General features: G+C 35.4%; 1 protein-coding gene across 2 annotated transcripts in view; it reads right to left on the bottom strand.

Annotated features, from left to right (window-relative positions):
* Nucleotides 1-6,441: 6,441 nt before the first annotated feature.
* The window catches only part of SELENOF (selenoprotein F), a 37,749-nt gene continuing 27,034 nt past the window's right edge, over nucleotides 6,442-17,156 (bottom strand). The window contains exons 4-5 of one of the 2 annotated variants that reach the window (XM_081224352.1): nucleotides 9,812-9,861; nucleotides 6,442-7,317 (exon numbers count right to left, since the gene is read on the bottom strand). In XM_081224352.1, coding sequence (XP_081080478.1) covers nucleotides 7,186-7,317; nucleotides 9,812-9,861 — 182 coding nt within the window. In that variant the 3' untranslated portion in view covers nucleotides 6,442-7,185. The remainder of the gene's footprint in view (nucleotides 7,318-9,811; nucleotides 9,862-17,156) is intronic. The other variant, XM_081224353.1, reaches the window with a different exon arrangement.

The following is a 17,156-nucleotide window of genomic DNA, read 5'->3' as shown; positions in this document are numbered from 1 at the left end:
CGATGGGAAAAAATGACAGGGAGTAAGAGAATCCCCAATTGTCGGTACATTTTCCCCTCTTGGCTACTCACCAACAAGTGCCGTGATTCTAGCAAGTCATACATGATAGAAACCTGAAGATGTCACTTGCTTTGCTCTATGGTGATATGATCTATTGAAAATAACTGAGAACAAATACCTCAGCATTCTTAAACGCACCCACTCAAAAACTGAGGTGTTAGATCATATTTTTTCCTAGTTTACAAATAACTATGTAATGTCAGACAGGATAAAATACCTGGCTACACTGAGGACAGATTACATCCATTGTTTCCCCCTGTCCTAGCAGGCCAATAACTCTGCCAAAAAGATTACATTGATTTGACAAGAGGTTTTTTCTTCCAGAGCATGATAGTTTACTACCCAGTAACTTTTCCCCTTCCGTTTGCAAATCGGTTACAAAACTTTTTTTTCTCAGTATTGTTTTGCCTTTCAGAAACTTGTGAACCAACTGACATCACTGTTTACACTCAAAAGATGACTTTCTTCTTTGTGACATCTGTTAAGTCTTTTCCTGTAAACAGTGTTAAATGACTCATTTAATCAGCTTTGATGGTATATACTGTGTACAGTCAAACATAAACACAATCTCATGTGTTACTGCTAATGAGGAAAACACCACCACCTTGACAAAGACATTGTGGCTTAGGTGGCTATGAGGAGGAGCCTGTCAAAATTCTGTTAAAATTGAAAAAATGTCAGTCTGACAATCTCTGAACATAGGTTGTATAAAGAGCCTATAATAGGCTAGACTTACGTTGAGCCTTTCCTTGCAAATCTTTATAAGTGAAAGTTAATCATTAATGCACAGAGTATTGCAAGATGTATATTAGAGTTCTCTAGAGAAACAGAATCAATAGAATCCCTTTTCCCCCTCTCTATTTGTTTATACAGAGATATACAAATATTGAAACCATTAAGTTTTGGGATGGTTTGTTATCCAGCAATGGAAACTAGACCAGAAGAGCTTGGCTGGGATCTGGGGCTGGGCCTTTGGGATAAGATCTTCCTGATTCTGAGTAGATATGCAAGGGGTAAGGCTGGACAACGATTTCACTCTATATGGGGAAAAATGAAAGAGTCCTGTATTGTTGGGCTAAGATGTAGAGATACGTGAGTTTAAAAGTAGATGAATTAGTCATTGCTCACAGGACTAGGTTAGGATCTGAAATCAGATCAGAGAGTCTGGGCTATAGGTCCAGATGTTCAAGCCAGGAAGGAAGAAATGGAAACACAATTCAGGCCAGAATAGATTTCAAAATCTGGAATGGCAGATAGAGCTGTCTAGTTGGGTCATATAGGTATTCAGGATGTGGGAGATCAGGTAACAGGAGCCAGGGACTTGGGTCAAAAGCCTGAATGTAGGTAGGAGGTAAAACCAGACCCAAGAACCCTGGTACTAGTTATAATAGAGGTGGCGACAGAAAGACTGTCACAGATATTGAGTCACATAGTTCCAAGGCTGGAGCTTCATGTTCTTTCCTTGGAGCTAGAATTGAGATTAATGCTCAGCTTAAAGGTGGGGTGAGGACTGCCTGAGTGTGGTGTGGATTAATAGGCACCTCCTATGAGTCCACATAACTAGTGAATATTCTAAGAATCCTTTGAGCATAGAAACAAATGAACATTGGAATCTCATAAAACTTAACATTTTAGCTTAGGCTTGACTTTTTGTTCTCAAAGCAAGTTGATGAGTAGTTTTAAAGAGTGAATTGTATACTAGATGCTCCCAAAGAGGTTATTAGTGCACTAGATAAAGCACTTATGTGTTTACGTAGGCATAACAATCGTTGCTGACTGTGACATTTAGAGTTGAACTTACTGGATTTTGTCCCTCCCCTGCTTGAGGTTTTTTCCTTTTCTGGTTTTATTCTAAAAGCAACTTAGAATGCAGCTAAATTCTTAAGACAGCACCAACTGGGTCCTCCTTGCCTACCTTCCCAACCTCATTTTCTACTATTCTCTCCTCAGGCTCACTAGTTTCCAGGTGCATTGGTTTCTTTCAGGTGTGTGGAAATGCCTGACTTTCTACTAAGTCTGGGTCTTTTCATGTGCTCTACCTTCTAATTGGAAGGCATTTCAATTTATTCTTTTCCTGAATAGCTTCTGTTCATATTTCAGGCCTTGGTTTAAATGTCACATCCTTCAGAAATCTCTGAACTCACTAGTCCCCTTTGTAACTCTCTTCTAGTAACTTTTTTCTTCATTGCTTTTACCATAATTGCAATGCTGTATTTGTTTAATGGTTGCCTCTCATTTGTTTAATGTGTCCTCTATTAGATATGGGAACATTAAAGTTTTTTTCATGACTGAAGCTGGGGAAGAGAAAAATGAATTAAAATCCAGTAAAGTGACAGAAGGCAGAAGAGGCAGGAAAAATTGAGAGAATAAAACATACCATCTAAAGAATTAAAAGAAATTACAGTCTTAAGACTATTTAGTAGAGGGCACAGTGCTTATTAACACATCTCAATGGCCCCTGATGATAAGACTGTAAAATGAGTACCCTTAATGAGAGATGAAGAATACAGGATGGGCAGAAATTAGAATTCTTGTACATTGCTGATGGGAATGTAAAATGGTGTAGCCACTTTGGAAAAGTTTGTCAGTTCCTCAAAAAGTTAAACATTGATAGTATATTACTCAGGAATTCCACTCCTAGGTTATGTATCTAAGAGAAATGAAAACATTTGCACACAAAAACTTGTATGTCAATGTATATAGCTGTGTTATTCACAGTTGCCAAAAAGTGGAAACAACCCAAATGTCTACCAAATAATGGATAAAATATGGTATATTTGTATAAAGGAATATTATTCAGCCACAAAAAAGAAATGAAGGACTGATACATGCTATAATATGGTTGAACCTTGAAGACATGCTAAGTGAAAGAAAACAGACACAAAAGGCACATTTTGTGATCCTGCTTATATGAAATGTCCAGAATAGGCAAATCCATAGACAGAAATCCATAGAGACAACCTAGACAGGTTGTCGGGGACTGAGGGTAGGTGGGTGTGGGATTGATTGCCGACGCATATAGGATTTCTTTTTGGAGTGATGAAAATATTCTAAATTCAGATTGTAGTGATGGTTGGATAACTGTGAATATACTAAAAAACCACTGAATTGCATACTTCAAGTAGGTGAATTTCATATGTGAATTATGTCTCAATAAAAATGGTAAATTAGTCAATCCTCATTACTTACAGTAGTTATTATGTTCTATAAAGTCACTGCAAACACTGAATTGGCGAACACAGAACCATTGCTCTTAGGGGATACAAAGGGTTAGAGTCCTGGAAGCCTCTGGTCACATTTTTGCCAACCTATCAATATATAACCTTGTTTTATGTGTTTCTGTTTAAAGGCACCTTTTTAAAAATAACTGATTTACTATCGATGAACTCATGGCCAACAGCACTGTAACTCATGCCTGAACAAAACATCTAAAACATGTATTTTTCCCACAAGGCACATCGCAGCTTTCTTGCACTTATTAGTAACACTAGACAGCATTTTAGTGCTATGCTTGGGGGCCATTCTAAAGAGCGAAATCACCAACAAAAAGCACAAAAATGCAAAAAATGTGGCATTAAATAGACTATGAAAAGGACGCTTGTTCACAGCATGAGCTGAAGCAAGGCAGTGTCACTTTGTCTGACCTTGGCTGGGAATGTGTGCACTGGGGCACTCAAATTTTTCACTGCCTTGCGCATATCCGCGGATGACTTCAAAAGTGCCAAGAGTATTGTGACTGTGGGGTTACAATTAAATTTGAACAAGTAGGTGAATTTGCAAATATAGAATTTGTGAATAAGGATCAACTCTTAGTTTTTCTACCAAAATGTTTTTTTTTTTTAAGTTTTGGATTTTAAGGTCTAAACTTCAATCTCTTCGTAATGGTAGATAAAATGCTGCACATATTCATAGTCTGTTTCAAGAGTGGCTCACAGGAAAGAATTAGTTTTAGAGGTCTCAGACAATTCTTAGTTTTATTCCTTTCGTATTTCTAGGTAATGTTTCATGTTACTGATTCCTGGGCTAAGGACCAGTTTGAAGGTAAAATGTTTATTTTAATCAGCAAAAGTCTAATTTGAATTCTGGATCACAAACGCAGACCCTCTCCTCCCAGAAAAAAGTTCTCTGTCACCACAGGATATAATTAAAAGATACTTTAACTTTCAAGTAAAAGAAATACCTAGCTGTGCTCATATCTGTAGTCTGTACTCCTACTTCCCATATTTGTAGACATGCTTTCACATGCTAGCTACTGCCAATTTTAATTTCCAAAGTTTTGCAGTTTTGCTTTCAAAAATATTTTATGCATTTTATTAACTTTAATTTTAGACTGGCTTTCAAGTCTCAAATCCTCTTAAAACAGGAAATGTCAGTTCTTGCTCATAGCTCCTTGTAAGAGGCTTTTGCCAAATTCAGGAATTTAGAAACTCGTTAACTGTTTTAGGTTATAAGTAACATAATTCTGGCAGGGGGAGCAAATTTATAAATATCAACTGACTATTACACATCCATATTTGTGAACTTGAATAAGCTTAATCAAATGTCAAAATTCGGCTATAAAATGGTACTTTTTTGCCTCAGTATTTATACACCCCTTTCTTGGTAATCAAGATTTGTTTCTTTAAAAAGGTTTTAGCTGTTGATTGGAATTGGTGAAAAACAGTTGGATTGGCTAATTAACTCAAACCTCCCAATTAAAATAGTGGAGCTCGGTAGATAACACATTTATTCATCAACTCAAGAACTTAAAGCTTCAAGTTCTTCAAAGTTTAAGGTTCTTCAGCCTCTTTTGATCTCTAATAATAACTTGAATATAATAGACTTTTCAGGCTTCTCGCTTTAAATCCCAGTGCCAGATACTCATTTGATTGGCTCTTCCTGCTCAGAGAACAGTCCAATTAGTTTTCTATGCCAATCCCAGAAGTTCTGAAGTTTCACGCCTTCTATCCAACTATTTTTCTGTATGTGGCAGCAACTCTTCTCGTGCTGTTTTTTCCCACTGTTCATGATTGGCTTCACCTCCCTTTTGCTCTGAAGTAATAACCACCATTAGGGATTAATACATCATCCAAGGCCTTGTACTATCAAAGTGATGGCCCTCTCCATTACTATGGATGACCAAAAATAGACCACAGTTTGTTTGCCAGGACTTCTCATAGTATTTTTTCATTCTCAAGCTGGCTTAAAAAATGTCTTAAAATTTAAAATGACATGACATAAAATGCCAGTAAAGATGAATAATGGACATTTGCTAAATATTCTACAAACATTTTCTGGTAGAGTTGTCTTTAAGGCTTTCAAATATCCTTCATCAAGATAGTTTAATTCAAAATAAAAAATAAAAGTTTCCGGATTATAAGAATTTATCCTAAGACTGAGCTGACATAATAGGATATTAGACCAATTTGTTAAGTTAGTAAGGTTTAAATGACCTAAAGTCATTTGGATGAATGCTGCTCTTAGTGAATCACCCTTTAAGAAGTCACTTTCATCACATAGAAAGTTAAGCAAAGAAAAATCATTTAAAAATTTTGTTTTAATTTTTTAAATTTATTTTTATTTATTTATCTTTGGCTGTGCTGTGTCTTCATTGCTGTGGGCAGGCTTTCTCTAGTTGTGGCGAGCAGGGGCTACTCTTCATTGTGGTGGCTACTCCTGTTGCAGAGCACAGGCTCTAGGCGCACAGGCTTCTGTAGTTGTGGCACACAGGCTCAGTAGTTGTGGCTCGTGGGCTCTAGAGCGCAGGCTCAGTAGTTGTGGCGAATGGACTTAGTTGCTCTGCGGCACGTGGGATCCTCCTGGACCAGGGATCGAACCCGTGTCCCCTGCATTGGCAGGTGGATTCATAACCACTGCGCCACCAGGGAAGTGTAAAAATCATTTTTAATAGCTCCTAGAAAACTATATATATATATATATATATATATATATATATGTTTTTTTTTTTGGCTTGTACGCGGGCCTCTCACTGTTGTGGCCTCTCCCATTGTGGAGCACAGGCTCCAGACGCGCAGGCTCAGCAGCCATGGCTCACGGGCCCAGCTGCTCCGCGGGATCTTCCCAGACCGGGGGACGAACCTGCGTCCCCTGGATTGGCAGGCAGACTCTCAACCACTGCGCCACTAGGGAAGCCTCTAGAAAACTATATTTTAAGAGAAATTCCTTATATGATATAAATGAAAATGTGTTCATAAATGAAAGCACTTTGACAAATAAAAAAATCATAGACAAAACAGTATTACCCACAATAAGTTAAGACATTTTAAACAATGTAGACATTTTAGTGTTTTTAGCTTAAAAAAAAGGCTTATATGAAAAGAAAATGCACTGAGAAATATGTCATTTTTAAACATGGAAGAACAAATAGATTTCAAATTCAGATAGATTTTTGAAACGTTTTATTTATATTCTGGTCTTACAAATGATAATTTTTAACTTTACTCTTCTGTAAGAATGTAAAGCACAAAAATTTGCTAAATATCAGATCCACACAAATCCACAAAAAGGTTTTCTGTGTAGTCTTCATTAATGCGAATCTTTGTGTGAATGTTTCACTCTTACCGTAAATCTTGAATCTGTTTTACAATAATGAAGCCATACAGTTTTTATGCAGTGCATTCATTATAAGCTATAATGTTTCTATTAAAAGGAAAGCTGGGTAATACAAAAATATGAGAGGATCTGAGAAGCAGGCAATCTGTTGAGGCTCGGTATATCTTATTTGCTTTGTAGTTTTCTGTCTTCACTTTCAAAAAGCACACAGCACATGAGGCACAGTAATCATCTCCCTTATTAACCTTCCTAATTAAAAAATCTGTTGTTCGTAAAACTGGACCAATTATCACAAATTATCATTTGCATAATTAACCACAAGACTATTACAAAGCATTTTGTTAGTGGTATCAACAAATGGAGGATGGAAACTTATAAAAAATGGGTTTTGTTAAGCTTGCCAACTCCTTACATAACATGGGTTGTGCTGCCACTTCAACTTTTAATTAGATGTTTAATGCCTCACAGTAAAAGACTGATCAATGGAAAAAAGCAAAACTAAATTATTTTCTAGGTGCTGCGATATTTCATTTGACAAGGTAACAAAAGGATAGGACAAAATTTAAGCAAGATTTATATGCGTTCCAACTTTTCACTCAGGAATTCTTCTACACTGTCTGTGTTCCATTTGAGGATGCTTAGTTCTTCAGCAATGTTCCCATTGTCGTCCAAAAGCTTTAGCACAGGGTCTGAACCGCGAACATACTACAAAAAAGGGGAATATCATTTTCTGCTTAGAAAGAGCCTTTTCAGTTTCAACCAAAGTCCAAATCAATTCAATCCAGCTTAATTAAATTTAATAGTAATAAGCTTTTAGACATAACATCACAACAGCTCTTAAAGGAAGTCTTTTAGAAAAGAGTGTAATGGGATTTCATCAAAAATGACAATTTAAAAATATCACATTTTACTTCTGAAGAGAAACACCTGTTGGTATGAAGCAGTTTACCTGGGATTTAAGCTTATTCTTGAATGCCACAAGTATTTACTGCATACATGACACACTCCAACTCTCAAATGAGTTGAAAATCTAATGAAGGAGGCAGACAAGTTCAAAATATTGAATGAGAATGACTCTTAAGAGCCATGTTGAAATAGGCTGTGCATACAAACTATCAGACAATTCTGTATTGGACTTTCATTAGATTTCTTAAACCAAAGAAAATTTATTCTGTTGTAATTAGTTTATAATTCGGCTGGATTCCTGAATCTTCAGACCTACTAGTGGGTTCCAATATTTCACCAGAGAGCTCTGAGGAATTCTGACTCTGGGTAAATGTGATAACAAACCTGATCCCATTCGTTAAGTGATCAATCTTCAATGCTAAATTAAGGACCATGTAACTAAAAATGCAGCAGTGATGATGAAGGGAGCAGAGAAACTCAGCAATTATGCTTCAGTTTTTCTAGGTCTTCTAGAGTTGTGAACTTTAGAGATGGAGACAAGCTCTGCTGTGATTATTTGCATTTGGTATATTCTCAACCCATTTCTGGAATTTAGAAATTGGCCCCCTAAGCTAATAAACCAGTAACATTACTACTAAAATCTTTTGGGTCAGTTTATCTACATAAATTATTCTTAAAAATTCAATTTTTTATTCAAAGACTCATTTTAGTCCAAAAATTAGAAACTACATAGCCCATAGTTGCAAAAATGTTCAAAATATTAAATCAAATCCAACAGTGTATAAAGAATTATATACCATGGCCAATTTGGATTTACTCCAAGTATGCAAAGCTGGTGCAAAATTTGAAAATGAATTAATGTCATCTATTACTACCAACAGGCTAAACAAGAAATCTTATACCAACAGATGCAGAAGAAGCATCCTGTCACCTGCTACAACATGGATGAACTTTGAGGACATCATGCTAAAGTGAAATAAGCCAGTCATGAAAGGACAGATACTATACGATTCCGCTCATATAAAGTATCTAAAGTAGTCAAAATCATAGAAATAAAGTAGATGGGTGGCTGCCACGGGCTGGAGGCAGGAGAGAGGGGGAATTACTGTTTAATGGGTATAGAGTTCCAGTTCTGTGAGACAAAAAAATTCTCCATCTGTTGCACAACAGTGTGAAAATACTTAACACTACTGAACTGTACCCATAACATTTAACTTACCAGTACTGAAATGCACCCTTAACATTTAACTTACCATCTTAACTATTTTTAAGTTTTTCTTTTTTTACCATAATTAAAATTTTTAAAAGTGAGCAAAAGATCTCAGATATACCAAAGAAGATATATAGATGGCAAATAAGCATGTGGAAAGATTCTCAATTAGGGAACTGCAAATGAAAACAACGAGATAACATCACACACTTATTAGAATGGCTAAAATCCAAAACACTGACAGTAACTCATGCTGATGAATGTGAAGCAATAACTCTCATTCATTATTAGTGGGAATGCAACATGATATAAGCATTTTGGAAAATAGTTTAGCTTTGTAAGAAACTGCCCAACACTCTTACTATATGATTCAGTAATCGTGCTCCTAGGTAATTACCCAAATAAGTTAAACATATGTCTACACAAAAATGTACACAGCACTGTTGCTCATAATTGCTAAAATTGGAAGCGACCAACATGTCCTTCCATAGATGAATAGAAAAGCAAACCATGGTATAACAGAATACTATTCATATTATTCAGCATTAGAAAGAAATGAGCTATCCAGCTACAGAAAAGACACAAAAGAACTGTAAACGCATATTAAGTTAAATCTGAAATCTGAAAAGGCTACGTACTGTATGATTCCAACTATATGACAATCTGGAAGAGGCAAAACTACAGAGACAGTAAAAAGATCAGTGGTTCCCAGGAGTTTGGTGGGGTGTGGAGCACAGGGAATTTTGGGGGCAGTGAAACTTCTGTATGATACTGTAATGGTGGATACATGACATTTGGTAAAACTCCTAGAACTGTACAAAGTATAAGCTCTAATGCAAACTATTAAATTTAGTTAATAGTAATGTATTAATATTGGTTCATCAATTGTAACAAATGTACATCAATGCAAGATGTTAATAAGGGAACTGGAGGGTGGGGGGTGGGAGTACATGGGAGCTCTCGAATCAATTTTTCTGTAAACCTAAAACTGCACTAAAAAATAAAGTCAATTAAAATATCTGAATAATTTTTAATTAAAAAAAGAAAATGCTGGAAAAAAGGATCACATTAAAATTGCATTACCTTGATTTGTAGTCCTCTGAATAGTCTGGGTTTATCACTCCTGACAAAAGCTTAAAAGAAAAAAAGATTCAAATTGTTTACTTCCAAATCCAAGCTAGCTACAAAGATCAACACAAAAAGTAGAAATAAACTCAATAAATAAAAAATTAGATCCTATGTGGAAAAACCAAGGAAACTAAAACATATAAAATGGAAAGATATCCCATATTCTTCAATGGGAAGACTAAATATTTTAAGATGTTGATTTTTTCAAATTAATAAAAATCCCAAATTACAATGGGATTTTGAGGGCTTGACAAAATGACAGTAAAACTCAGCTATACAAATAAATGTTTGAAGGCTTCCGTGATGGCACAGTGGTTAAGAATCTGCCTGCCAATGCAGGGGACAGCGGTTTGAGCCCTGGTCTGGGAAGATCCCACATGCTGCGGAGCAACTAAGCCCATGCGCCACAACTACTGAGCCTGCGCTCTAGAGCCCGCGAGCCACAACTACTGAAGCCCATGCTCCACAACAAGAGAAGCCACCGCAGTGAGAAGCCCACGCCCCACAACAAAGAGTAGCCCCCTCTCACCGCAGCTAGAGAAAGCCCGCGCGCAGCAACAAAGACCCGATGCAGACAATAATAAATAAATTAAAAATAATAATAATAAAAGAATAAATGTTGGAGAATAGGGCAGTTTAGAAAAAGTAAAATACGGGAGGATTTGTTCAATTGTTTATTGATATACTATGTGATACTTATACCAGAATGATAAAACAAAGAAACCGATTAGGAAATCTAGAGAGAGAAAAATACCTGGATTTTTTAATATGGTAAAGCTAGCAAACCATAGAGAGAAAAGAGAGAGAGATTATGTGTGCGTGCATCTGGGTGTGTGTGTGTGTGTTATTCAATAAATACTTTTGAATATCTATTGTATACCAGATAGCAGATATAAAGCTATATAAAACAGACAGAATTCCTGCTCTTACGGAGTTTATAGTCTGATGAGGAGAAAGATGATAAACAAGCAATCACATCACTGATAATTTCAGTTGTGATAAGTGTTTTTTAAAAAAAGATTCAGAATACTACCACAGCATTTAACACAGACAGCTTGGAATATGGAATATAAAATTCTTCTCTTATGCATGATCCTAAAGAAAATGCTTTATAGATGTGCCTATATAAAAATGGACACTCAGTACAGCAAAACACTACTATAAACAAAGTTAAAAGTAAAAATGACATACTGGGAAAAATTATCTCTTACACAGTATGCAAGAGAGCTTCTATTAATAAGAAAAAAATAAATACTAGGTACTAGAGAAATGAACTAAGGAGAGGAACATGTAATATACAAATAAAATGGTCACTAAACATTTGAAATAAATGTTCAATCTCACAAATAATCAAAGAACTGTCAAAACAATGAGGTAACCTCATTTGGAGTGCAAAAATTAAAAAGAATATTTAAGGTTAGACAGGGGGGTAGAGAAGATTTTGCCTGGGCTTAGTTGTGGGAGAAATATAAATGGACACATCCTTCCTGAAAGGTATTTAGCAAAATGAACCAAAAGTCTTAAAATGTGCATACTCTTTAGATCTGCAAGTCTCTTTCTAGGGACTTCTTTATTCTGAGGAAATAATTACACTATAATGCAAACATATATAAGATCCTGCTAACCAAGTCTGGAGATCTGAAAATAATCTAAGTGTGTAAAAGGCTATTGGTTAAATAAATTAACATGGACCACTATGAAGTGAATCCAATCATTAAAAAATTATATTCATCTGTATTTAGTGATATAGATGCAAACTCATATATAAAGGTTTATAGATCAGTTTGTTCCCCATGGTTGTTATAAAAAGATATATTGTTTTTATATATTTACACTAATGTTTTTATATATTTATCCATAAATATATATTTGCAAAGGAAAAAGCCTAGAAGCATTGAACTAAATCTTTAAAAAAATTAAGTGAGAAAATATAAAATACTTAGCACAATATACCTAACAGTTCAAAACAATAACTATTATTTTAACAGGGGTTATATCTGGAGCATAGGGTTTGGGGAAGTTTTAAATAAATGTTTTCCTTTTTGGGTGGTTGTTGATCTACATTTTACCAAGTTTTTAGTAATGATCACGTCTAACTGTCCAAGTTAAAATATTTTAGAATACATTAAAAAAGATAAATACAAGTGGGATGTTTCATTTGGATACCTTAAATGAGGACAGTTCTTAATTCCAGTTCTGTTATCATTTGCAACAGCCTCTAATTAGATTTTATAGTGACACACATGCTTTTGAGAACTTAGTTTTTAAACTTAGAATTAACTAGCAATAGCACTATAGACATGTTTCACTATGAAGATCTTTATATATGTGCATCTAGGACAACTAAACAAAGATTAGTAAATGCTTTTTCTTTTTAAGGTTTTGCAGGCTTGTTGGAAGACACTCAGATATCCCATCTAAACTTCCCCTACTAAATTTAGTTCAAAATAAAACTGATTATATTATTCTGGCTTATTAGAATATCTTCTCTATTAACTTCATCATTTAAGAGTTGTCCAATACTCCTGAATCCCCAAACAAAAATGAGCTTATGATATGCTGTTGCATTTTATAACCATTCCTTTGGCAAATGCTATATGCACATCTGTGCAAAGCATAATTTAATACACAGTGTGGTCACTACTACATAAGAAACTTCTCTGGAGAAAAGAACTATTCTCAAGTATTTTTTTTGTATCTATAACAGAACCTATAACCTTCTGTCATTCAGAAGATTTTTTAACAGGCCGGAATGAGGGAATAAATTGAAAAGAAATATTAAGATGAGTCACTAATGACTATTTTCATCAGTTCTTTTCTCTTCTCTCTGCTACGTATAAATCCACAAGCTCCTAATTTTGACTGAGGGGAATATCTATTAAATACCCTGTGGTAGCAAATCACATTTTACAGGCAGTAAATTCATCTTTTAAAATATATTTGAATACTTACTATATACACATGGCACTAGGATAGGCTATATGAGCATATAAGAGACTTGCAAAAAAGACCTCAGTAACTTATTTTACTAGTTTTCTTTCTGCTGTTTTAAAAATAACTAAGTGATATCAGTTTGGAGATTCCTAAAGAGATTAATTCAGTCACTCTATTTCAAGAAAATGTTCTCATGCTAATTTAATTATTTGTCAATTACTAAGGCAGATTTGTAAATAACACTTCAAAACGATCAAATATGCAGAAATGATTAGAAAACATTAAGTGGTAACATTGAATGTTTCAGTTTTGTCCTCAAGATTCTTATCAGCGTGTCATTTGTGTAGCTGCCTAGGAGACCTTAGAGCCAAGTTTTGCTATATACACTGCTTAGAAAGTCATGGTACTCTTCTTATAAATCAGAGGCTCTTCAAAGTTAACTATGAAGAGTATTAAAAAATAAAAATTTATCTTCCTCCTCATTCCAAAAAGAGGATAAGTGGGGATGAGGGATAACAGGAAGGATATGTCTTGAGGTCAAAGAAAAATGTTTGAACTATGTTATTTTCAAAATCATAAACAAGTGAAAATATAGAGGCAAAATACACAGCTAGATCTAACAATGTACCTTTGGTCACATTACAAGTAGTCATACAATGTACTCTATTGGTTTTAAGATTTAATAAATAAGGGCTTATGGCAGGTACAATTAAGATTTGTGAATTGCCATATAAAATTACATGGAATGATAATTAGATGTTTTTCCCTTGAGTAGAAATAAGTATATTTGAATCAGAATATAAACAAAAATGTCATATCATACCCAGAAACAACAATACAAAGAGAAGAGCAGCAGCAACAATAAACAACAGAACTGAATTCTCAATTGTGCTCAGTGAAAACTACTGGGTATCGAAGAGTATTTCTAAAACAAGAATATTTACTTACAAACTATCTGGAGTGCAAAATCATGAGTCATTTGGGTCCTCCCAACAAGACAATTTAAAAGCACTTAAAAACGTTCAGAGAACGGCAATTTAAATAAGAGAATTTGGGGAGACTGGAGGTACAATAATGAAGACAAGACAAACTAAAAAGATTATGACTTTTCAGATCAGAATAATAAAGTCAGAAAAGGACTATTTGAAGACTATAAATTCATAAAGGCTATATAACCAATGTAAACACAGGCTTTTCACCAGTTTCCCATTTGTCAAAAGTGGAGCCACCTTTGAATTAGATAAATTTAGCAAATCCATTCATTCATTCAATAAATATTTGAATTCCTCTTAATGTGAGGTGCAGTGTTAGCAAGATTTGGGATACATTAATGATTAAAAAAATTAAAAAATTCTGGGCTTTAAGGAGTTCCTAGTTTGGTAGAGGCAGAAGACCAGTAAATTAAATAAATACATTACAATATTATGTGGGAACTGCTATGGAACACAAAGGGGAGGGTCTAAAATTCTGTCCAAAGCCAATCCCAAAATAATGCTTGAACTAAATTTGGAATGAATAGGGGTTCGTCACAAAAACGGGTAAAGGCGTAAATCAGGAAGAACATGCAGTGTGTGCAAAGACTTAGAGGTCAGAGTTCAGAGAACTGCAAATAGTTCTGCACATAAACTAGATATGTGAACCTAGAAAAGAGAATCCATGTCATGATAGGTCTTGTATATGATGCTGAATTTGACATTTATATGTGATGGGGAACTACAGGTAATTTTAAATAAGAGGGTCACATAATCAAATCTGTCTTATGGAAAAGGTTTTTTTTTTTTTGTAGTTGTGTAGAAGAGAGAATAGAAGAAAAGGGAAAAGAGACAGGCAGGCCAGATAATAAGTAATTAATCCTTCCAGATAAAGATGCTAAGGGGCTGATTAAAATCATAGAGAAGGGCAAAGATATGAAGGTTTATTAAGGAGGGGGAAGAGACACAACTTGGTAACTAACTGGGTATAAAGTGTGAAAGAAATACTGGGGCTTCCCTGGTGGCACAGTGGTTGAGAGTCCGCCTGCCGATGCAGGGGACACGGGTTCGTGCCCCTATCCCGGAAGATCCCACATGCCGCGCAGCGGCTGGGCCCGCGAGCCATGGCCGTGGAGCCTGTGTGTCCGGAGCCTGTGCTCCGCAACGGGAGAGGCCACAGCAGTGAGAGGCCCGCGTACAGCAAAAAAAAAAAAAAAAGAAATACTGATCATGACTCTCGGGTTTCATGCTTATACTTTGCTTGATGATACTGCCATTTGTGGAAACAGGGAAGAAGATGGTATACTTTTATCAGAGAAGAGGATTAATTTAGTTTTTGAACATGCTGGGTTTAACGCCTCTCTACTAAAAATGTAGGCCACAATCTACAGGACTGTTAGAAATGTAGAATCTCAGGATGCAAACCAAATTTACAAAATTACACTCTGCATTTTAACAAGATCCCCAGGTGACTTATATGTACATTGGTTTAAGATACTATGAGACCACGCAAGTGGAAACATCAATTTGCAGTCAGAAATATGGTATCTAAAAAAAGAAAGATTTAATTTAAAGATACAGATTGGGAGTCATCAGGTGAACACTGCAGTTGAAACTGAGGGAGTGGGACATCATTCAAAAGAGTAAGAAAATAAGAACACAGACCCCGACTAACACCAATATTTGAAGTGTGGGTGGCAGATGAGATGCCAGGAAAGGAGAATAAAAAGACCTGTTCATACAAGTGAAGGGAGGAGTTTCAAATGCTAGAGAGTCATGTTATCTCATTTAATCCTCAAAACAGTCCTATAAGGTAGATATTAACTGATTTTACACCACCTATTAACCCATTTTATAAATGAGAAAATTGATGAAGATAGTGCTAATGAATCAGTATTCCTTCCAGCAAAACTCCAAGATAGCATCATAATCCTAGGCATCACTACCAGTCAACCAAAGTGGGTACGAGAGGCAAAAGGCTATTTGCTCTCAGTTCTACATTATTTTAAAATTCCTTTCTGTGTCTGAAGGTTTATGATTCTAATATGGAGGCTGGCAAACTATGGTCCATAGGCCATATTGGGCCTCCCTGATTTTATAAATAAAGTTTTATTGGAACACAGACACATGTATTCATTTAAATATTTTCTATGGCTGCTTCCATACTACAAAAACAAAGATCAATAGCTGCAGTGGAGACCTTGTTGCCTATAAAGCTGAAAATCTTTACTATTTGGACTTTTACAGAAAAAGTTTGCCAAGACCTACAAAATTAGGGAAAATTTACATTTTTTGATAGAGACAGACTACAGATATATCCTTATCATGGTAAGACTCATGCTTGAGAAGGAAAACATACTTACTTAACATCATTACTTTTGATGTCACCACAAGTGATAAAACACTAGGTCCAATATACAATGAGATGTTTTTATACATACTGACTTTCCTACTTAACCATAACATGGAAAACGGAAGTATTTTAGGAGGTATACCTGGAATTAGCTAAGGCATATGATCTGGGACTTTTTTTTTTTCATAAACCCTGAGTTATTCAATGTGGATAACACATTTCAAATTTTAAATCCTTTTCTCTTCTGGAATAATTTAACATTTTTTTCTTCTGTTTTATGATGTGGCTAATTTAAATTAAGTAAACTTAAGAAAATGTATTACTCTCTCATGGGCTCTGAAAATACTGGTATTATACATAATTATATTAAATGTGGTTTTGGACTGTGGAATTAAACAATCTTTTTAATTTAAATAAGCCTGTACTAATTAAATATTTATACATAGAATAAAATCCAATGTTTCAAAAGGAAAAGACAGTATGACTACAAATACCCACCAGTTTGATAATTTAACTATACATAAGAAATATATATATAGTTAAGTTGTAATCCAAGGATTAATAAACTTCACTCAATCTTTTAAAGACTGAACTAGCAACTGTAGAAATTATTACCATGGACATAAGAAAACCTGATATCACAAACAGGAGGGCTAACTGCAAGCTACTCTTGACCTTGTGAAAATATGAGTCACAAAAGATTATTAATAAGACAAGTCAGTAAATATGAATAATGAATATAATTAAAAAGCAAATGCCAAAACTTTTTAGGAATAAGAATGATCACATTATCATTCAGAGAACTGATATAAAAGAAGCCAAAACGGGCCTCCCTGGTGGCGCAGTGGTTGAGAGTCCGCCTGCCGATGCAGGGGATACGGGTTCGCGCCCCGGTCTGGGAGGATCCCATATGCCGCGGAGCGGCTGGGCCCGTGAGCCATGGCCTCTGGGCCTGCGCGTCCGGAGCCTGTGCTCCGCAACGGGAGAGGCCACAACAGTGAGAGGCCCGCATACCGCAAAAAGAAAAAAAAAAAAAAAAAAA

The sequence above is a fragment of the Mesoplodon bidens genome (genome assembly GCF_964165515.1).
Source record: "Mesoplodon bidens genome assembly, chromosome: 2".
NCBI classification, from domain to species: domain Eukaryota; kingdom Metazoa; phylum Chordata; class Mammalia; order Artiodactyla; family Ziphiidae; genus Mesoplodon; species Mesoplodon bidens.
This window is presented reverse-complemented; position numbering and strand designations above follow the sequence as displayed.